This window comes from Pteronotus mesoamericanus, unplaced genomic scaffold (assembly GCF_021234165.1).
Source record: "Pteronotus mesoamericanus isolate MK-2021 breed Mesoamerican mustached bat unplaced genomic scaffold, CSHL_Meso_final contig_182, whole genome shotgun sequence".
In the NCBI taxonomy this organism is placed as follows: domain Eukaryota; kingdom Metazoa; phylum Chordata; class Mammalia; order Chiroptera; family Mormoopidae; genus Pteronotus; species Pteronotus mesoamericanus.
In genome coordinates this window covers 32,369,430-32,392,475 of record NW_026555078.1, presented here as the reverse complement: position 1 = coordinate 32,392,475, position 23,046 = coordinate 32,369,430, and the positions used below count along the sequence as shown (strand labels likewise).

Here is a 23,046-nt window from a genome sequence, read left to right as displayed (position 1 = left end):
TCACAAATTGGGATATAATTTTAGGGAATTCCTATATGCCCTGAAGCCCATGGATCCCACATCAACAACCCCCTGGTCTAAAATGGAATGAGGGCCAGACCAAGAGGGCCAGCGCTAGACCCAGACTTCTAAGCCCATAATTTGCTACCAAAGTCAAACAAGTAGTAACGTAAAGCTTTTTTTTTTCTTTTTTCCCTCTGACCATCATCCTCTTTTTCTTTCTCTATTCCCACATCTGTTGTCATCTCTCCTCGTGCCCTCTCAATTTCTTTCCCCACCTCTTGCACATCTTGCATCACAGATGTTCCAGCCTGGCTAAAAAGCCTCCGCCTGCACAAGTACGCTGCCCTGTTCTCCCAGATGACCTATGAGGAGATGATGGCCCTCACTGAGTGCCAGCTGGAGGCTCAGGTATGTATGTCATGGGATCGTCCCCTGAAAAGGTGCCCCAGGTGGCATCTGATGTTCAAGTCCAAGACAGACCTTATTTGGACTCATACTCTGCCCTTCTGGTTGCTTGTCTGCTTTAAGGAATTGCCAGGGGCAGGCCAGCATTCCATGGTGAGTAAGGCTCGGTTCTGGCCTTCAGGGCCCCGTAGGACATGGAAGACAGGCAGGTGACCACAGGGCAAATGGCAGTGAGAGAGGGTGTTACGAAACAGGTATAACGTAGGTGCCCTCACTAAGTTCAAGGGTGCATGGGAGGAATCAGCAGCATCTCCTAGAAGTGGGACATTTGACCAAGGTCTCAGAGAACCGATGTCACGTATTTGCAGTCCTTTCCCCCTTCTTCCCTCTGTCCGACTAGCGCTTGTTTAGGGAATGACAGAATGATTGGTTGTCTGCTGCCCAGTCTGGTTACAAATCAGCTCAGTTCTAGTGATTACTGAGCAGAAGCACTAGGTCAGGCCTTAAACCTTTCCCAACACTTGTACAAAAACATGTTCAGACTGGTCTTAGTTGAGATTGGAGTAAGTTGTACAATATTTTTTTTTCTCCTCTAACCACCTTTAATAACACGGGACAATTATTGAGATGGCATTAGCCCAGGTCTCAGATTTCATTTCCCTTCTGTGTACCATAAAAGACAAAGTTCCTCCTTCCTTCTAAGGCACCTTGCCCCAAGTGCGGCTGCCAAAGGCCAGGCCAGTCAATAGATCCGCCCAAACTAAGCATGTTTCCTACCACGCTGTGCTCGAGTAAATAGATCTGACTGATGTCTTTGTTGCCCTTGTTTAAAATGCTATTTGCATGTTTTAAATTGACCTCGGTTTCCTTTGAGCAGTGATTTAAAAGAATTAATGGTCTGAACAGGCTAATAGTATTTCCCCTGCAGGAAGAGGAGGATATTGTACCATTTGGGGCATAGCTGGTCTGGACACACACCTCCCAGCAGATCGTGGGGCTGCCAGTGCACACTCAGTACCCTCAGTTAGCCTCTGCTGGCCTGGCTGAATACCAGCATTGAGATACAAGACAAAACCCGAAGTCACTGCACATTCTCAGAGAATGAAACACACTAATGTCAACTTCCTAACACTTCTCCCACTGCTTTTTTCATCTCGATTGCTCCTTGAGATTCCAGGAACTGATGAGAACTGATTCTGAGAGCATTTTTGTCTTTGAGTCATAGCTGAGGAAAAAAAGTCTAAGTCATCAGTTGTTCGACTTGAGAAAAAAACAAGAAATAATTGACACAGAGGGCAATGCCAGAGGCCAGCACAAACTTTTCAGAGTAATTCCATTCACTTTAACCCAAAGTCAAGGCGAAACAGAAATATGCCCCCAGTGATTCATCTTGAGAGTGAGTTCAGCTGTCACTTGACGACTTAATTTTTCTAAGTAAAGGAAATGTACCTGGTGTTCCTATTTTTTCCTTTTTAAAACAAATATTTTTTTAAAATTTATTTTTAGAGAGAGGAGAAGGGAGAAAGAAAGAGGGAGAGAAACATCGATGTGTGACAGATACATTGATTGGTTGCCTCTTGCACACCCCCAGCCAGGGACCTGACCTGCAATGCAGGCATGTGCCCCAACTGGGAATTGAACCAATGAGCTTTTGGTTCACAGGCCAGCACTCAATCCACTGAGTCACACAAGCTGGGGCTATCTTTTCCTCTTTTCCTTTTTTAAGAGGAATTCAATGAATAGTTGCAAGAAGTTTGTATTAGACACCTGATTTCAGAAAGGCCCTTCTATTTGGAAATTTACAGTATGTATAGTTAACAAGTGTTAAAGTAAATCCTTAAGCTCATCATTGCTAGACAGTGCTGTGTGTAAATCCTAAACATTTACGTGAAGTGACAACTGAAGTGCAGGTATAAGTTGTGTTGTTTTTTTTATGGAGACCAAAGAGGAGCTGTAAACTGACAAAAATTGCCTGTGTGTTGTGACACCAGGTGAGACCTGTACTGGATTCCGCATCTCGAGATGGGAAATATAGGAAAGATTTGGGAAAACCGTGAATATCTGTATGCGGTTGGAGCTTTCAGGGAGCCTGGGAGGGACTGGGATAATAAAACCTGAAGAAGAGAAGTGTATGACTTAAAAATAATGATCTGTTAAGACAATGGAGAAATTTCATGCTGGGTGGGTTGATTGGCTGTTCTAGCTTTCTCTCTCTCTCTTAAAGTGTATAGCAAAAGACACAGGCACATGTGTAACCAGATGGAGTTAGACTATTTAGTAAGAAGAGGTTTATAACAATAGGTACTAAAGAGAGAGACAAACTGATATTTCTTAGTCTGCAAATGTGTGGGAACAAAGCAAGCAGTAAAATACTAAATAGCCTCCAAGAGTCTCTAAGCTGATTCTTAAAAATATTTTTAAATATAACTTTTATTTACTTACAGAATGTTACCAAAGGTGCAAGACACAAAATTGTCATCAGTATTCAGAAGCTTAAAGAAAGACAAAATCTCCTGAAGTCTTTGGAAAGGGTAAGTTATTCCCAGCTGAGAGAACCTTTCTGCCTTCATCATGGGAAAATGGACCAGGGACACTTCACAGCTGAAAAAGTGCCATTGGCAGACCCGGGAGTGTGCCACGCTATTTCTTTACCGAAGTCAGAAAAAACTGAAATGATTCTAAAGTGAGGTTCCCTGGTTATTCGTGTTTCTCTGTGACCTGACTGTGAAACCTCCTCATTCCCTGGGCCCAGCCCAGAGCGCTGCAGAAGTGCTGGCAAATGAATTCTTTCTGTGTCCACTCCTCTCTGCCTTTTGTACATATGCAGAGATTAGAGAAGGGTTCAACCCGCAATCAGAGGCTGAAATCCTGACAAAACAGCACAGGGAATATGCAGAGCTACTTCACTCCTGTTCACCACGCAGGGAAGGATTGGGTTCTGGGAAAAGCTGCCCCAGAGAGGCTAGCACCGACAGGTGTGCTCCAGGTTCCGCTAGAGGGGATCAAAATCGCTTGGCAGATGGGCATAGCTGGCTCTCCAGAGAGTAATTTCACACTTTGACTTAACAACAGAGTGGGTCCCCATGACTCTGATAGGAACCATCTCAAAAATGCCAAATGCTGAAAAAGAGTTTATTCCAGTGTTAAAAGCAGTTATCAGCTGCTACTGTCCCTCTTTGTTTGCTGCCTAAACACATTCCCCTCCTATCTTTGTATCCAGACATCACTCTGGTAACGATGTCATTTTTAGGACTTGGTGACTTTATGATTTCATCTAAGGTCCAAAGGAGTGCAAGCCTTGTCCCACACACAGCGAGTCCGTTCTGCCTCTGTCCCAGAGACGGAACCCTGGTCGCTGCTGCTGGGAGGCGGTGGGAGTGGGGGGCGGGGAGTCTGTGGTTGCCTGCGGCCTCCAGACTGGCAGCCTCTGGAGCTGCCCCAGGGTGCCTTTGGAAGGGAGCACAGTGTTGAGGTAGGTAGGGCTAAAACACGTTTTGTGAGCACATAAACATATTAATGCAGTCGGAGGATTTTTTTTAACTTATTTAAAAAATACGTATATAATTTTACATGCTGTATGTAGTTATATGTAATGCCTAGTACATAAAATATAAAGTAGTATGTATTTTTAAAATATGCACATATACTTTATAAGAAAAGTTGCTTTTAAAACCCCTGGATGGATAGACAGAAGCCACTCACATGCACATCCATGGTGAAAGGCCTGTTCACAATTAGTTTATCACAAATGACAGTGACCTGTTCAAATGAACTCAAGGTTATTATTGTTCATAATTGTACGCTAACTGCTTCACCAAGCAGCTTGTTCAACAGAGTGATTGTTGCCATTTTTAATACAAGAAACTCTTCTCTTGTGGGGAACATTTAAAAAGCCGGTTTTCGCCTTACCTATTAGGAAGCACAGAAGACATTTTGCGTAAGGATTAGATTGCTAAGTGTTATGGTGAAAGGATAATTTTACCCCCTGCCCCTTATTTCTGGAATATCCTTCTGGAAGTCATTCATATCCCGTCACTGAGAAAACACTCCCCCCCCCCCCCCCGCCCCAACCAAGAGACAGAAAGATGGAACCGCTGTAAGCTGTACTCCCTGCTGTCTCGGGCCTAATCAGTGTGTGGACACACAAGAGCCCCAAAGTAGCACGGGTGGCCCTGACATGCCTCTTACTTCCCATCTAACGTTTGATAAAGTTAGTGATATTTTCTGTGTCCCAGATTTCACACCTATAACAATAAGATTGATTCCACAAAAACCCTTTCTCACTGATTCACTGGAATGGGAATGTTGAAAAAATGGCAGGTATAATACAAAGTCTAAGAGTAGCCAGTGAGGAGGAGGAAAACAATAAATAGTGTATTTGGTTTGGTTTGACTTCCACAAGGAGGAAAGCTTGTGTCTATGAGGCCACCACGTTGAGCTCGCTTCAGAATACGCAGGTTCAGACTTCTGTGTGTCCGTCCCCTCAGGAGCTGATGGCCTGGGGGTGGGGGTGACCCTCTCCTCAGCACCCACCAAGGACTCAGCCCCTGGCTCTGTTCTCTTTTCTCTGGGACCTGGATTTCTCCAGCTCTTCAAGGGCGAGGCTTGTCCTTAACCTTTCACCACTTAGGCCACCAGTGGCAGACACAAATCAGCCATTTATCTGGCGTTCCAGACATCCTTAGCTGATGATGCTGCTGGGAACGCTGTCACCCCGCCCTTGCCTCCTTTGCATTCTGACCTCACAGAGAACCTGGAGATTTCTCAGGAGATCACAATCAGTAGTCACTGTAGATAAGCTCTGTGTCCAGAGCTCTGCCTCCGGAGCTGTTCCACTCAGTTAATGAACTCTGGCTAGGCAGCTGCCTTGGCTAGATTTACCCCATCCGCTGGAGGCTAATCGTGAGTAATACGTGGTCCCTGGCCTCGGGCCCCCAGGACTGCATTGTGTCAGATAGACTGTACCCAGAACTCTCACAACCTAGTGTGACCCAGTCATCACCAAGGCTGGTGGGGACATCTTCCTGCACTGGAACACACCATGCTGCAGTGGTGAGGAGACAGCCCAGGAAGGGTCCCGTGCTGGCTGGAAGGCACATTAGGAGCCCAGTCTTGGTGGGCCCTTGAACCAAGGCAGGGGCTGTGAGGGTGAAGGATCAGAAAGGTCATTTAGCTGGAGTCCAGGCATGGGTAGGGGGCTTGAGCCTGGATGCCGTGTCATTTGGGAACAAAAAATAGAGGAGTTCCTCGTGTGGGAGAAGTGGAGTTCAGTTTGATGAGTTGAGTCTGAGGTACCTGTGGGACAGCCAGACAGGAATGGCAAGGCAGTGGCCAGAAGAACAAGTCCAGAGTTCACAGGAATCTGAGAGACTCAGGTGTGGGTCATCAGGGTGTAAATGGTAGTTGGTACCCCCAGAAGCATGTTGAGTGTTAAGAGTGAAGGACAGACTCTGAGGAGCAGCAGGAGACCTGGAAGACCCAAATAACAACTCCATAAAATATCGGACCCCGAGAGGGTCTGAGAGAGTTTGAAGGAGGGAATCTCAGCTGGTGCCATGAATGTGCCACATATGATGAGGATTGAACATTGCTCCCTGGAACTAGCCATCGGGAGGTCACCAGTAGCCATTGATGAGAAGGGTTTCAAGGAGCTGGGAGGAGACCGAAGGGGAACCCACGAACCTGGGAGTGTGAATGGGTGATGAAGCCATGGAGTAAGGATGTGTGGACTTCTCAAGATATTTGGTGGAAAAGGAAAAAGATGAGAATGGTCACTGGGGCAGATTTTTCAACATTTATCTTTAATAATAAAAATGTTCCATGTGCTTTTATTCACTCACTCAGCATCCTTTTCAGCTAACTCCCAAACTGTGAAGCTGAACCATACTCTGAGCCTGAGAACCCTGCCTGGAGAAAGGACACACACACGCCCTCACACCCTCTTTCATGTTCCCGCAGCTCCCAGTCCTGGCAGTGCACTCACACCCTATGGGTCCCAGCAACTAACTGTAAGCTTCTTAGGGCAAGGATTCTGTTGTATTTGGTTTTAGATCTCCAGTGCCTAACAGCACTTGACTCCCGGTAGGGCTCAGCTGACATTTGGTGCATGAAGGAAGGAGAGAGAATGGGTTTAAGTAGATGCAGAAGTCCTGTCTATTGTGTGAAAGTCCAGTTCTTCTCATGCAGAGACTGGATGGAGCCATGGACGGTTGCCTAAGTGCCAGGGCATTATAAATATAAGTAATATATATATTTATAAAATATGCATGTACACTTTACACTGGCTGCTGAAGTTCTCCGCCAGATGATTTGCATCTCGTTAAATGCCCGATGTAAGGCTGCAACGGTCCGAAAGGAGCTCTCTTCCTGCTTGTCCGCCCTGAGCTGTGCCTGCCCAACTGCTGGCCATGCGGTGGTGGCCCAGCCTTCCTGTACCCTGTTCTCACATGAGCTCCTCAGCTCAGCACATTAGTGAACACTCAGCTTCACTCTTGCCTTTTTGTTTAATATATAGGATTATATTTACAGTATGAGGATCAGTAGAGTCTTGGGCTGAGTCCCTGTTTTTGTCAGGATGGAGAATTAATTCCAACAGCTAGTCAGGGGCACTGGATTGAGTCTCACTGGGTGGTTTCCTACTTTTCTTCTCAGCTGGGGCACTCGGTGTTGAGTTCTGGAACTCCTTTTGAAGAGTCAGGAACGTGACCTGGTGGTCTCTAATAAGGTCTCAACATTATTCATTATGTTTATGGTTTCCCTTTTGGTGTGGTTGTCCCCAGTAGCATAAAATAAGATTTGAACTTGGGGTAAATATATGTTTCTTGTTTGAAGGAGTTTGGCTCTTAGTATAATCACAATCTCCTCCCCCATCACTGAGTAACTACAGAAGCCTTCTTGCCACTGTGGCAGTCGACAGTGTTAGAAGTACTCATTTGCTCGCCTCTGTGGTAGGTGCTGTGTGGGGTGGCAGAGCAAGATGCACGTGGTCCCCCAGATAGGCTGCCCTTCTGCCTCATGGGGAAGCGTCACCCCTTCTCTCTCTCCTCCTTTCCCCCCTTGGTTCAGAGCGGGACAAGGAGGTCGGAACCCTCCACACCCCAGGTGCTGGTTGGGAGGTTGGCAGTCACTGGAGGACCTCGAGGCAGGCGTCCAGTTGGCATATAGTTGGGTCAGAAAAGGCAGCAGGTGCCCTCCTGGCATGGGTCAGATAGCTTGCCTCCATGTGCCCTGTCCTGAACCAGACTACCAAGTCCACAGTCAAAGAATCAGTCACATGACAGTATCAGATTCTGGGAAAGGGCCAGTGCAGTCTGGGCAGCAGGGGAACTGGGAATGGCCAGCAGCGCCCACCTCGCGCATCAGACTTGCCAGCGCAGGCTGCGGTGGTCTCCCCGTGGCCATATCTGCCAGGTCTATGAAGAAAAATGGACCCTTCTCCCCTCATGATGGCCAGACAGTGACCCTGGCCAGGACTGAGACAATTCTGGTGGCTACTTAGCATTTCCCTTCCCTCAGAACCCCTGGGTGCCAAGTAGGCTAAGGTACAACCCGGGCTCTGTTTCCAACTCCCTAAACAAAGCAGGATCCCGCCAATGAGGGAGCAGGGCTCTTGGTGTTTTGCTGCCCAGAATTGAAACACATCTGTGCAAGGCTGCTGTCCTCAGGTTTCCTCTTATTAATTGATTGATTAGAAAGTCTGGGTACAGAAATGATCGCATTCCGTACGCTTGTATTCCTTGACATCATCAAGCAATTTTTCTTGGTAAGAGAGGATCCCAAGAATGGATTGGTACTCAGGCTTTTAAAAATTATATCCTCTCTATTCTGGGCTCTCAGAAGATTAAACCTTCATTAGTAATGAGGGCCCTGATTGCCCGTGTCCTCCCGGGACCCCAGGGCGAGCTCTGCTGCATAAGCACTGGGCAGCACCGTGGCAGAGGGCTGGGCCCGCGCACCATGCCAGGGAGGACCCCCAGACCCCAACCTCCACCCACAAGTGTCTGAGCCTGTTCTGCGCCTGTGAGCAACTGACGCATAGGTAAATACCTGTCAGAATCAACTTTCATCCCTTTTCCTAATAAATAATGCCCAGCATATCAAATTAGATGTGCAGAAGGATCCAATTTATAAAGTGGTGTGTCTAGTATATGCAATTATATACATCATAATATACATCTATCTTACACGTATTTCTCTCTAGAATGATCCTTCCAAAACATGCCATGCCCCTGTGACAAACATTCCCTGATTTCCTATTCACTTAAAAGAAATTCTTGCATCCCTGCCTCTGCCTGCAGACCTGCACGCTGAGGCCCACGCGGCTCCTTGGGTCTCATTTCTCACCCCTCTCCCCGACCCACCCTGCTTTGCCTCAGGCCTCCGCGCTGTTTCCCTCCCACTCTGGGCGGGCTCCCACCTCAGTGCCTTTGCCTTCACTGTGGCCTCTGCCTGGGGCACGTTTTCCCAGGATCCTCGCACCTGTGCTCTCCCCTCAGAGAGCCTCCCTCACAGCAGCAACATCCTGGGCCTGCACCTCAGTCTCTGGCACAGCAGTAGGATGTAAACTCTCTGAGGAAATCCTAAAGGCTGTTCCCGCCATATCCCCATGTCTAGCACAGTGTCTGGCACATAGGAGCACACTTATTAATGTAACAAAGAAGCACATGACATGAAAGCAGACATTGACCGGCACTATACAAATATTAATAGCATCACAACCATCCGGTGAGGCAGGTACGATATCTTCATTTTATACCCAGGGAAACTGAGTCACGGAGAGGTTAAGTCAATTACCCAAGGTCACACAGTAGTGTCAAAATTCGCAGCCCAACATCCACCCTAGAGTCTGTGCTTTTAGCCACTGCCCTGTGTTTTCTGTGTTGTGGGCTGAACGAAGGTACGAAGGGTCAGATTCCTTCATTTAAAACTAATGATACACAGGACAAGAAGTCACCATATGACCCAACTTTGTTATACAACTTCTGAAATATGTGAGTGTACGCTATAGGAATGCATTTTATAAAAAGGCACTAAAAGAAGCCAGGGAAGGAAATGGACCACAATCATTTTAGTAATCATCGCTAGATAGCAGGGTTTTCAGGTGAGGTATATTCTCCTCAGGGTACATATCTGTATATTCCAGGTTTTCTACCTGGGCTAATATTAGAATGATCAAATTAACATGGTTGCTTTTCCAAAGAATTTTATGACGAAGGGGCCAGCAGATGTGAGTCCCGTCTGGGAATAGCTCGGGGCAGGGGGCCCTAGACCCTAATGGAGACCTTCTCCCTCTGACCCTCCAGGACATCATCGAGGGGGGCAACCTGCGCATCCCACTCCAGGAGCTGCACCAGATGATCCTGACCCCCATCAAGGCCTACAGCTCCCCAAGCGCCACCCCTGAGGCTCGCCACCGGGAGCCCCAGGTCCCGCACCCGCCCTCGCTCATGGGCCCCGAGAGCCAGAGCCCCGACTGCAAGGACGGTATTGGGGCCAGCGGGGCCACTGCCACCACCTCCGCTGGAGCCAGCGGCGGGCTCCAGCCACACCAGCTGAGCAGCTGTGACGGAGAGATGGCTGTCGCCCCCCTGCCGGAGGGGGATCTCCCCGGGCAGTTCACGCGTGTCATGGGGAAAGGTAGAGCCTGATTCCCCACCTCCCCTTCTCTTCTCTCAGCAGTGCTAACCAGTCCCGAGGGGCTTCCCCGGGTGCTGGATAAACTGCCTGCCACCGTCCATGTCATTAACCCATCGTACAGGTGAGGGAAGCGTGGCTCTGAGGGGCTAAGGTGTATGAACTCGGATCTTCCCCCTCCCCCAGACCAGGGCTGCAGGGCCCTCCTGGGAGGATGTTCATTGGGCCTTGGACCCTCAGGCCAAAGAAGCAACTTTCAACCTTTTTCCTCTCATGACACACATAAACTAATAATTAAAATTCTGTAGCACACCTGAAAAATGTTTTTTGCTGATACGACAAAACAATAGGTATAATTTTGATTCATTCACACCAGACGGCTATTATCATGATGGCTGTTGTCACTTTTTTATTTGACAACCTAAGGGAAAAGAGGTCAGTGCCCCGACAGAATAGTCAGGTGTTGCATGTTTTAAAAACACTTGCAACCCACTGGTTGGAAACTGCTGGGCTAAAGTCAGCCCTTACCACGGCCCACGCAGGTACCACGGCCATGCCGTGTGCGTGCCTGCAGGGCGGGACAGAGTGTACACGTGGTCCTTTGGGTAAGAGCACCCTTCCTACCCAGGCTGCCCTGCGCCTCCCCTGTGGCTTAGGTCCTTACGCACATATTCTTCTCTGTGTCCAATGCTAGAATAATTCCTGCTTAATGGGTATGTCCCAAGAAATCTCGATTATTTAAAAAATGTGGTGAAGGCCTGTACTTCACTTTGGAGAAGGGCAAATTATTTTTTCTTCTTTATTGTCCAATATTTCATACCATTTTAAAGAACTAAGTTTTTACCAAAAGATATGGACACCTGAGTCTTATAGTTGCACTGAGAAACTCGCCCTGGTACATGTCCTAAAAAAAGACTTAAATCCATAAAAATCTGGTTCACAGAAGATACTTGTAGCATCCTGGGAGCTGAAATGCCAGGAGCTTGATAGCAAGGGTGGGTCCTTGGTCTCCTCCCCTCACCTCTCGCCCTTCCCACCCCATAGCGGGCGCTTAGCTGTGTGGAATCAGAGTAGATGAGCCGACCATGGATGAGGGGATATGTGGGGGTGGTTACCTGAGTGTGAAGCACCTCACCCCGCTTCCCTGCGGCGAGACCTGTAGGGGGCACTGCCCTTCAGAGGCCTGCGCTCCTCGGGCATGGCTTTTTTTTTTTATAAAGTTTAAATGCTTTTAAGTAAATTAAAAAATAATTTTATGCTCAATATAAAAAAAAATCAGAACTAAACAAAGTGGTGGACAGTGAAAAATAGCCCTCCCCCGCCAAGCCCTGCTGGCTGCCCCCCAGAGGTGACTGCGATAAACAGATTCGGAATATCCTCTCAGTAACTCATAATCAAATACAAGCACCCAAGTGTGCTCTTTACGTACAAACAGGTCTTGCTTACCTGTTTTTCCGCAGCTTTTTTAATATTATATATCTTTACTATTACTATCAATACAACAATGCCAACTCACTCTTTTTTAAAGGTTGCATACTATTCCACAGTGTGCATAAACCACCACGTATTTAACAAGGCCCCAGTGAATGAACATGGAAGTCGTTTCCATTGTTATTACAGACAACACTATACTGAAGATCTCCATGCAAAGACATGGTGTTAGTGGGATCTTGGGACAGAGTGGTTCAGAGAACTCAGGAGAGAAAAAAATCATGATGCCCAGGTTTCAAGTTTGAGCTACTGAGTGCAAGGCATCTGATTGATGTCTTTTGTCCAACCATCTCCATGGTGGCCGTCTAAACATTCCCATCAAAATCAGAGCATCAAGACACCTAGGATGAGAGCAGACTGGGCCAACTAACATGGCCACAAGAACCCAGCAGTGTGTGTACCCTGCCCACAGACTAACTCTGCTCTGTCTCTATCAGCACTCACCTGAGTGTGTAGGAGAGCCTGTGTATGTATAAATGCGTGTATCACTTTGAGAAATAACCCTCCAATGATGGAGTAGCAGGCTTCCTGCTCATGGGCGTGCCCACACACCTCATGTCCTAATGGACAGGCCAGCTTGATTCCTCCAAATGAGGTGCGCAGTTCATTCATAAAACCAAGGAGACTGCTCTCTGATAACGTTGATGGTCTTTGATGCCTTTGAACTCTCTCTCAAAAGGAAGCCTCTTTCAAAGATAGAGCTCAGGACACTGCTGTGTTCTTCCTCTCCCAGAGTATCTGTCTCAGGAAGGATTGCAGAAGGCTTAATATAGAATGGTATGCCTGGAATTAATCAAAGGGGCTTCTCGAGGCGAGGGCTCCCGTGGTGACCGAGCCTTTGACTTCAGTGGAATGAGGAGCCTCCTGGCCTTCTCTGTGAACCTTACCTAAAGCCACTGGCACACATACCTCTCAAAATATTAGTCCTGAAAGGAAATCAGGCAGATCGCCAGGTTAGGATGGGTGTGCATTTTTCTAATTCACCTTCCTTTTTCTTTTTTTTTTTTAATTCACAGTGTGCACACAGCTCTTGGTCTCCAGACCTGATGAGGAAAATATAAGTTCCTACTTACAGCTCATAGACAAGTGTCTAATTCATGAGGTGAGTTGTGACAGATTTCACAAAGGTTTTTTCTCATTGCTTAGACATGGCTCTCAGCGTTTCTGTGATGGGATCATTTGGGTCTCCAACAACTTGTTTCTGTGGAGTAGCTGTCATCATAGCTCAGCAGTGGTGCTCTCAAACCTAAACACAGTTTGTATATTACTTGCGTGTCCAAAGATTCATCTAGACTGAGCTCTGATGTGAGGGTGAATGCCTGAGAGAAACTTCTGACTCTGAAATAATCTCTGAGGGGTCGAGCCTGGGGGCAGTTAACACAGTCCTGCCACCTGGCCCTTAATGTTTTCAAGTCTTTCCAAAGTTTTTTTGTTTTTTGTTTTTTTGAAACATTTTGTCTTTTGGCTCAAGGAAATTTGAGGGAGGGGTGGAAAATGAGTGTGCAAAAGAAATAATGTGCATTATGTTGAGTGGTTTCACGGCCATTCTTCTGTGTTGGGATTTGCAAGTTTTATGGGAATTGTACTTATCCATTTGTCCTCTTAAAGAATGGCTGAGGCAGGCTGGAGCCCTGCCTACCAGACTCGCAAAACTAGTGCAGCCTTCACGGCCGAGCGAGGCAGGTACTGGTCACAGCTGCCCTGAGACACCTCTGGGGACGGGTGGTTGTGCCTCAAATCTATGACCACAATGGCTTCTTTGGCAATTCTCCTCCAGTGAGTTACAGAGGCAAAGTCTAGGCCTCAGGAAACTTAGGACTGGATAAATCTAGGGCATTGAGGTCCTTCTGTGGGCTTTTGACATGAAGATAAGATGATAAAGACCTCCAAGTTTCCTCACCTTTGCTATGGTGGCAGCCAGAACCCTGGGAGTCCGGTGGGCCCAGTTTTGGGAGACACCCCATGCAGCGGACTGGCCCCTCGCTACCCTCCTGCTGTTGTGGTCAGTTTTCTAGGGCCCCCACGTCCAGGTCTGGCCCCGCCATCCTCACTGCAGGTGTCCAGTCTCCCTCTGGGCTTCCACTCCAGCCACACCGCTTCCACCTCCTCCACTTTCCTTTTGGCAATTTTCTCTCACAGTGGCGTCACTCCTTGTGTGTGCCTCTCCCCGACCCTCGACTCAACCTTTTCTCTTTCCAGTCTTGACCCTGCCCTTGTTTTGACCAGCAGAAAGCCACAGGAAGAAGAGAAGGCAAGAGCCCATTGACGAACTGTAGAGCTCATTCATTCCGTAGATATTTATTAAGTCCCTGGGCCCTGGAGAGGCAGCTTACGGTGCGACAGGTCATCACATACATTATGAGAAAGCCTCTGATGAGGCCCTCCTTGCGTGCCTAGAGCCCAGATGAGGAGTGGCGGGCACCCACCAGGGCCGGAAACAAGCCTTTCCTAGAGGGACTGCCTCTAAGGTAGCCCTGAAAGGCAAACTGAGTCTTAGTGGCAGAGACTAAGGAAGGAGGCAGTAGAGTGCTCTAGGCAGAGAGGACAGCACTTGTGGGGGGGGGGGGGGAGGGAAGTCTGTGTCTTGTTAGGGGAGGACCTTCGAGGTAGATTTCCAGAGGGAGGACCAAAGGAATCTTTAAACTTGTGAAAAAGCAAACAAGATCCCTACTTCCTCTCCCGCACTCACGCTCAGCTCTGAGCTTTCACGGTACAGGAGGGCAAGTTACCTCCCCCTCGCCTCCAGTCTGCTGACCCCAAGAGACAAAGTAGTGAGTCCTGCAGCTGCCTCTGCCAGACAGCACCCAGCTTCCTCGTTGGTCTGCACCAGTCCCGAAGCTGTGGCCTGAGTCTCCTCCCTGTCCTCCCTCGCCGTGCCCTCCCTTGGCATCCTGGCTCTTCTTTCTGCTTCTTCCCACTTTTCCTCCCCAGTTGCCCAAGTGATTCAATGCAAAGATGGTGCTGCGTGGACTCATCTGTCAGCAAGAAGCCCCGTTGCCATAGATGGGCCTCTCGGTAATGAGAGTCGCGGGCAGAAAGGGGCTCAGGCCGTGTCTGCTTGCTGAACTCATGTCAGAGTAGACGGGCCCACACTCTGCTTTGGAAGGGAAAATGTTGTTCAAGCCTTTTTATTATTTTAGTTAGAGAGAAAGAGGAAACACGTCTGAATCATTTTCCACAGCCTCGGGTTGTTCTGTGTGTGCAGAACACACCCTCCCTCCCTGTGAGGCCCGTGGAGGCGCAGTCTGCATCCTGGCTGGAGGTTAGCCTGGGCTCGCGAGACAGGGCTCCCTTTCACAGCCAACTGGAAGGAAAGCGTGTTGACACTTCCAAGGTGCCTTCCTTCCTCCCCAGGGATGAAGGGGCTGACTCCCCAGGGTAGTAAAAGGAAGGACAGGAAAGTCCTGAATTTTGTATCTGAGACCAATCACTTCATCTCGTGGATCATAATCCCAGGAGTTTTGCCTCCTCGCCGCCTTGAGAAGGTTCTAGGAAGATGAGTTCTTGTCCCCTTTATGAGGCTTTTAATCCAGCCACAAAAGCCATAGGACACATCTTCCTCCAGACAGATGTATTGGTCTGGGCCTGACAGGGACAGAAGATTCGGTGGTGGCTGACTGGCTGTGTCTGGGCCATCTGTAGTGTGGAATCTTCCTTCCCCTCCAGCCCAACCCAGAGCTGCTGGTGGAGGGGCCGAGGTGTAGTATTGGCCACCCCAGCTGATAGTGATAGCGGAGGCATGCACAGGAACCAGTGTTCAGAGACCCCTCTGTGCTGGTCATGACCTGGCTCCTGTGTGTGCCTCCCAGCTGCAGCTTCCAGGATGGAGAAGAACCGGCCACCACACTCACTCAGCACTGCTGAGGGGCTTGCTCCTGTCTGCAGCCCGGAACTGAGTGAGCCTGATGCCCCGGTGCTGAGTGAGTGAGCTGACCTCTCTGCAGACGTGTCTACATTTCCATCTTTCAGGATGCTCTTTGCCACCACGGGAGATGTCATGCATGAACTGATGTCCTCAGAAACACTTTAAATGCACATCTACAAAGTGAAACTTTGTCCCTTGAAACGCAGGCTGTCGTTCAGGCTGGCTGCAGACCAGCCCCATACTTGAGTTTTGAGACCTTGAAGGCATTTGTTGGGGCTAAAGTTGCCTGTTGAATACCAACTGCAACAAACCCTCGTATACCACCACCGAAGGGCTGGTCCGTACAACCGAAAAGATGGGGCTAGAGTATCTGTGAGCAGCATGTATTGAATCATTACTAAGAGCCAGGCATGTTCTAAGTCATCTAAGTGCTTTTCATGTGTTATCTCACTTAATCCTTACAGTGTCTCTTTGAGAGGGTTGTTATGTCCTCGGTTTTGGGAAGGAACAGAGTCTCGGGTAGAGGGATTCGCATAAGGGTGCGTAGGGGTTCATGCCTGCCATGTGCATACAGAGCCTTTCTCTGACCCACTGGGCCGGACCCTCCTTCCCAAGTCACCTTGACCACAGTGTCTGCATCTTGTGTCCTCACTTTACATTTGGCTGAATAAGGCAATCAAAAGCAACATCTATCCATCCCTTTATTAGTCCAGCAGAAAGGTTCACCTTTTGCTGGTTCAGAGGTCCTCAGGTGCAGTCGGACACTCACCAAGCACTACCAACGAATGCGAGAGACCCTGGAAGAGAGCCACATCCTCACCTTTTAACCATGAGACCATCTGCCACTCCCCTTAGAGGGGGGTCTGCACCTTAGAGGAGGCTCTGCACTAGGCCCCTTGGCTGGTAGCCCTCCTTGATAAATACCCTCAGTGGTGCCTGGCTAAGGCCACCAAGGAGGAAAGGGTTTGCAAGTCAATAGCTTTTCTACAACACAACTAGTATCTGTTTGCTTTTGTTCACAAGGCTCTCCTGTGTTTAGGTCCTTAAAGATGCAGTGTCATTGGGAGAAAATTAAGCTGTCATTTTTTTTTTCTCTGTTTCAGGAATATGTTTCCTTCATGGAGTATAGTCATGTAGTCTGTTATTCTAAGTAATAGTTTATTGCTACTTAAATTTCATGCCTTATTGACAAAACTACTTAGGCGTGTTCTCTCCATCATTGTTAATGCTAATCTGTCAAATCTGATGGATTTCCCACAGCGTGTGGACCACAGTTCTAGATACTTGGCAGGGGATTCCCATATTGCATGTGCGTTCCTCACCATCTAGAACACTCCGCGTCCAAGTTCTTCCTGCAGCATAATTACCAGGACACTTGCTGCAAACACGAACTCCCTTGACCCCCCCTCCAGGTCTGTTAGGGCAGGCTCCGCGTATGTGGGAGGGGCCCAGGAAGCTGCATTTTAACGTCTCTTTGGGGAAGTCTGTAGACCAGGGATTTGGGAGTCTCTGCCTTGGAGACCTGTAACCCCTGAAAGCCCTCTCCTGGGCCATGGTGCGCAGAGCAGGAGACACGGCATACCTGACAGTGTACCGCGGGGCAGTAGGCAGAACATCCCCAAACACCAATTTTACTAGAAAAGACATGAGAAATCACCAGATCTCCCTATCTTTCTAAACTTTAAACAAAGTTTAGGGCAGGCCAGTGCACTGGGGTTTTGGTAGGGCACGGGGTCCCACAACCGGTTATGTTTCAGCCAAGCCCTGAGATGCAGAGACTATAGACTCCATTTTCTAAAGCCCAGCTAACCGCTCAGGGTGTCCACACACCATCAAGCAAATTGATTTTTGGAGTGGTTTAGCATTTCCATTGATTATGAAAATGCAGGGGGCCTGCAAAAGCCAGCGCCATCAACAATCAATTTTGCGATTTATTCTTGGTTAATAAATTGAGTCCAGGGTGGAGTCGGAGGAAAAGGAAGGTGGGTATGGATCTGCCAGAAATGCAACCAAAACTGAGGGTTATCAAAAGCTTAATACATGTACCTTACCAAGCACCTCCAATGCCAAGTAATTTGAATTTTCAGTACAGGCAGCTCACAAATAAAACTGACTGCAGTTTGAACCAGGTTGGAAACAGGTGGGAAAAAGGCAACTGCAGAGACGCTAATGTTTTCCCCTATTAATTGCATGTTTCTTCCTCTAATGCCAGGCTGCGTCACCCATTAAAAAGTCCTGTTTGTTTTTGCAGGCATTTACAGAGACGCAGAAAAAAAGATTGTTGTCATGGAAACAGCAGGTGCAGAAGCTCTTTCGGTCTTTCCCTCGGAAAACCCTTCTAGACATATCAGGATATCGACAGCAAAGAAAGTATGTTGGGATTTCATTCTTTGCAATGCATGGTGGGTCCAGGTGCCTTGTTGCCTGCCCGGGTTCCTGGGGCAGGACAAGGCAGGGCATTCCTTGTTCACCAGGGCGCCCTGGGGCGAGTTCCAAATCGCATTCCTGAAACAGGTGGGGTTGGGAAAGGCTGTAGAGGGAAAGCATTCCCAGGGGAAGAGCTGAATGTGATCTTTTGTAACTCAATATACATTGTCAAAATGACAGTATTAGTCCAGATGCAGAGAGTGGGTCTGATTTAATGCATGCCAGCAGAATACTTGGCAGTTTATTCCCAAAAGGGGGCTCTGAAAGGACAAAAATGGATTGTTCTATCAGCACCTTAAGTGGTAGTATAATTTTTTTCTCTCTTCTAGCTGCAGACAAGCTAATTATAGTTGGTGGCAGGGTGAAGAGCCCAGTGCTAGTCTATTTTGGTCTGAGCTGCAATCTAAGAGTGGAGCAGTACCATTCTTGATTTTTCATAGTACTTCAGCTTCTTGGATGCAGTTAAAAATAAGCCTCATTGTACTTTAGACCCCATTACCTTAATCTGGCTTTAAATTGAAGGATCCAATTTCATATTAAAGGTGAATTACAGTGACAGTCTGGTGGATTAAGCCTTGAACAATGACAGGGAGTTTTGGAGAGGCAAGGGAAGGATGATGCAAACATCCTAAAAAAATCAACATCCTTTTTTATATTTTTAAACATGAGCAAATAAATAATTTTTTCACTTGCACCTGAAAAGTTCTGAATTCATTTCTCAGTGCATATAGGAAGCTCAGTCTGTGTTGTTAAAATCTTTGACACTTATTTGCATAAGTATGCCTTAAAACATCACCGTTTTCTATTATTTAAAGGAGGTAAGGCCAGTTGGACTTGTGAAAAGTATTAAAGATTTATGTAAAAATTAAATTATCATATTCCAACACTATTTATCAAACAAACACTTAGCACTTAGTATGGGCTAAATGGTATCCAAGCACTTTAAGAATATTAATACATTGAATCCTTGCAACAACCATATGAGGTATAGGAGCTACTACTTAACCTCATTGCACAGAGGGGTTGGTAGGCAGTGCCGTCCAGGATTCCGCCCAGCGAGGCCTGCTACAGAGCCAGTGCTGGTAACTGCTCTGGATGCCGGGCAGCCCGCCTGGCGTTTGGCACCTGTGCAGCTATTTCTCACACCCTGGCCCTGGTGGGGCCCTGGGGGTGGCCTCCCTGGTCGGTTGGGCTGGATCACCTCTGCGCCCAGAGGAAAGACCGGGCCTGCTCTTCAGCCTCCTCCTCCGGGGCTGCCCCTTTCCCAGGCTCTCTCTCTTCTTGTAAGGGCAGCCATACTTCTCCCAAGTAAGAGGAGGAGGTTGCGGGCCCCCCTTGCAACACCAACCCATTGGGAGACGAGATCTAAAAGGAAGAAGGAATCTAGAGGTGGAAGATGAAGATAGAGCTTTTAAGTTCTTTGCTGCTCCTCCCAAAATTTCCATACCCCGCCTCCGTCTGCTCTGCCTTGTCCTTGGTTTGCATCCGAGTTCCCATTAACCGTGACCTCTCTAGAGTGTTACTATGGAAAGCATGTATTGGGCTAACCCAAGGTTTGCCAGATTGGAGTCCAAGTAGACTTCTTTTTATTGATTAGATAAGAATGAATGCAATCATTGATTGCAGATGTCCAATTGGAGGTTGCTAAAGCTCTAGAAAGTAATTTGTTCTCCTAAGTATAACCTCTGGGATCTCTTTATGCTATTAATTTGCTTTGAAGAACTGCTTCTCCAATAATACTAAAGTAACTGCAGCCCAGCCCCTGTGTGAATTATCACAAATCCCAGATTAATTGGTTCTCATTCAGCCTTTTCACGCATTTCAAGGTAATGAAATCAGCTGGTTAGATTTAGAAAGGCAGAGAAAGAGACTCAGATGGGCAGAGCCGGAGAATGGAAAATGAAAATTTACTTTTGTCGCTTTTTTCTCTCCCCAGAAAGCATGATTATTTCATTGAGCCTAGTGATCTTAAGTAACCTAAGCATTCACTCTGGTTGCCAGCAGTGGCAACCCTCAATGAGACTGGCTTTGTAATAACCAATTAAGGACGCCACAGTAGGGCCCCACCGTAAAAATCGGGCCTAACCAAACTCTCCCCTCCCCCACCCATTCTATCCCCAAAATGTTCTGGGCTTTACGGCCACATACTGCCCAGTGAGTTCTAACTTCAGGAGTGCCTGGCCCTCATTTCTCCAGTGACTAAGTGTCCCACAACAGAACCCTCTACCCACACGATATTGCTTAAGATGTATTCTCGCCTTCCCGAAAGCGCAAATTATTTTAGCCTCATTCATTGACTACTGTATTTTGCATATGAAATAACTTTTAAAAAATCCAACCAGAAAGGAAGATGAGCCAAAAAAAAAAAAAAAGCCATTCGCACTAGAAAAGGAAAAGTCTTAACAGAATACTGAATCATCTACCAGGTGGCCAAAATTCCGACTCCGAAAACCAAAGGCCTAGTTTTCATAGTTTTTTTTTTAAAAAAAGCAACCACTGCTTGCTCCCCACCTGTCACTCAGTCAGATTGTCCTTCCTCCAGAGGAGGTCACAGGATCACAAGAAATTACTCCTACCTCCCCTAGCTCAAATTTCTTTTCTTAAATCTGACATTTTAAACCTTAGTAAAAGAAGAAACGAGGGAAGAAAAGGGTGAGATAAACAAAGAGACCCAGAACCTGTGAGCACTCCCTTCCTCCCCACATGTAAATGAGCCTGTGACAGAATTGGAATGCTTTCCTGGGCCAAAATGCCTAGAAGGGGACAGACACAAGCCTAGAAGTCAGTTGCAGCCGGCTCCCGGTGGAATTCTCTTCCCTGCTCTGTTTCTCTCCCTACAAAATATAGGAATTCTGGGGAGAAGAGAAACATATTCTGAGATCAACTGTGCTGAGGACTTAGATGTCCCTCCTCCTTTGCACACACAACTCTCTCTCAGGAAATGACTGTTTGCAGGACCCCCCACCTCCACTCCCACCCCATTACCCTCAACTGGTTAAACTACGTCAGCTCTGTCTCCCGGAGTCTCCTCCTTGCAGGCTTGGTACAAACCTCCCCTGCACGGCTGGGAAAGCAAGTCTGTTCCATCTTGTGGCCATTGGAGGTAAAGCATTCCGACCTAAACATCAGTGAATGACTAAAGCTGACTCTTCTTGGAAAGAATGTACTGGTTCCTGAAACCCTGCTGGCTGCTGCGCACCCTCCCAGAACCTGAGGCATGTTAGAGAGGACACGTTCTTTGGTGATGAAGTCACAGGAGCAACAGGAGCACAGCGTTCGAGGATGATGCCAGGGTCTTTCTGTGGGGAGGGCCTGAGGGTCCTAGGTCCAGAACACTTGCAGACATGACCTTCTCCATTCTCATATCCCTGCTCTAAACCTGGAGTCAGAGCCCCAGACATGGGGTCCGCTCCTCCCTCGGGAGAGGCATCATGATGGCAGAGGGTCATTCAGTCTTCCATTCATTCGGCCTGCGTTTACTGTGCCAGGGGCCAATTCAGTTGTGGGGCATGCTGATGAGGAAAGACACCGTCCTTTTCCTGCCGGAGCTGACGTCCTATGGGGCTCTCAGGCTACTCTCTCCAAGTCTGCCACACAGACAGAAAGACTGGTATGCTGGGAGGATCCCTGAGCCCGGCTGTGTCACTTTCTTGCTGTGTGGCCTCTAGAGAGGCATGAGTGCTCTGGGTCCTGTGACGCAGCTGGGAAGGAGGCCCAAGAACGTGGTGGTTCAACGTCTGGGCTGCCAGCACTGCCCCCTACTGGCTGTGTGGCCTTTGAGAAACCGTTAAGTTCTGTTCTACTTCTCCAGTTGCAAATAAAAGTGGATAGAGTACCTACTTCATAGGGTTGTCATGAGGTTTGAAGGATCAGTGTAAAAGTGCTATGACATGCCCGTAATATTTACTCTCAGATGTTAGCTGTCATGTTAATTATAGCCCTTTCCTGGTTCAGAGCCCGGGGTACCCCAGAAGCCGCCTAACTGTCAAAGTGTTAGCTTGACATAAGTGTCCCACTGGCAGCTTTTGGGGGGAGAAGGGCTGAGGGGGGACTCATGCTTCTTCCATTCTTCTCTGTTCGCCCCCACAGTCGTGGCTTTGGGCAGTCCAACTCCCTCCCGACCGCCGGCTCTGTGGGCGGCGGCATGGGCAGACGCAACCCCCGCCAGTACCAGATCCCGTCTCGGAATGTCCCTTCCGCCCGCCTTGGCCTCTTGAGCACCAGTGGCTTCGTCAGCTCGACCCAACGCAACACTGCAGCCAACCCCACCATCATGAAACAAGGAAGACAGGTTTGTTCTGCCCCAGGGAGGAGGGTGGACAGCCATGCTCAGCGCCTGAGGCTTCGAGATGTTTCCCCAGATGATCCCAAGGTGAGGGGAGAGGACACAGAGGGCTAAACTGAGAGACAGTTGTCCCTGTCCTCTGCAGTACCCAGTGTCGTTTGCATTGGATATCTGGGAGGGAGATCGAGGCGCAGGCTACAGCTGGCCTCCTGGAGGACTGCTGCGGACGCCCCTGGGACCACTTTAACTTTAGGGGCCCCGCACAGTGGCCTCTAAGGAAGAAATTTAAGACCTGTTTATTATTTGCCTCGACCCTTGGCTTGCCCCAGCAGGCCTCGCCACCTCCCAAATGCAGGCTCCGGAGAAGCCCGAACATCTAAGGCTCTTGCTTAGCCTTTCTGTTCAGGGCAAGTAGCTCCTTTGTCGTGGCCCCCGCTGCGATGGGGAGCCCGCAGAGGGGAGCCCGCAGAGGGGAGCCCGAGAGAAGCTGTCAGAGGGAGGGCTGAGACGCTCTTAGCCGGTCAGGGCCAGGCTACACACAGGCGCTTGCTGTGTGTGGGTTAGAGCCGGCCTCTGTCCCCGGCTCCTCACTCCTCTCTCCCTGTCCCCCACCCTGCCCGGTGCCATCTGTTTGGCCCCAGCCTTGCGAGGCCATGCAGGTTGGGGCTGGGATTGGAAGGACACACGTGGGTCTGCGGTTCTTGGTTGCCATGAGAAATTTAGGGGCGACAGGTCTGTTTGAAAACAGGGAGGGAGCTCCAGGCGAGACAGGCGGGATTCACTCCCCAGGGAGCGCAGCACAGAGACGGAGAAGGCCCCGCTTTCTGGTCACTGTGGGCAACCCCCAGGTCAGTTCAAGAGGAAGTCATGGGTAGGACACCGTGTAATAATTAACACAAGCTGAGTTGTGCCAGTTCGTTGCCAACTGGGAGGTTCT

General features: G+C 48.5%; 1 protein-coding gene across 2 annotated transcripts in view; it reads left to right on the top strand.

Annotated features, from left to right (window-relative positions):
- Positions 1–23,046, top strand: part of SAMD4A (sterile alpha motif domain containing 4A) — a 201,376-nt gene that overhangs the window by 159,819 nt on the left and 18,511 nt on the right. For both annotated transcript variants that reach the window (XM_054567543.1, XM_054567542.1), the window contains 6 exons: positions 302–411; positions 2,853–2,939; positions 9,711–10,044; positions 12,549–12,634; positions 17,649–17,767; positions 21,914–22,115. In XM_054567543.1, the coding sequence (XP_054423518.1) occupies positions 302–411; positions 2,853–2,939; positions 9,711–10,044; positions 12,549–12,634; positions 17,649–17,767; positions 21,914–22,115 (938 nt within the window). The remainder of the gene's footprint in view (positions 1–301; positions 412–2,852; positions 2,940–9,710; positions 10,045–12,548; positions 12,635–17,648; positions 17,768–21,913; positions 22,116–23,046) is intronic.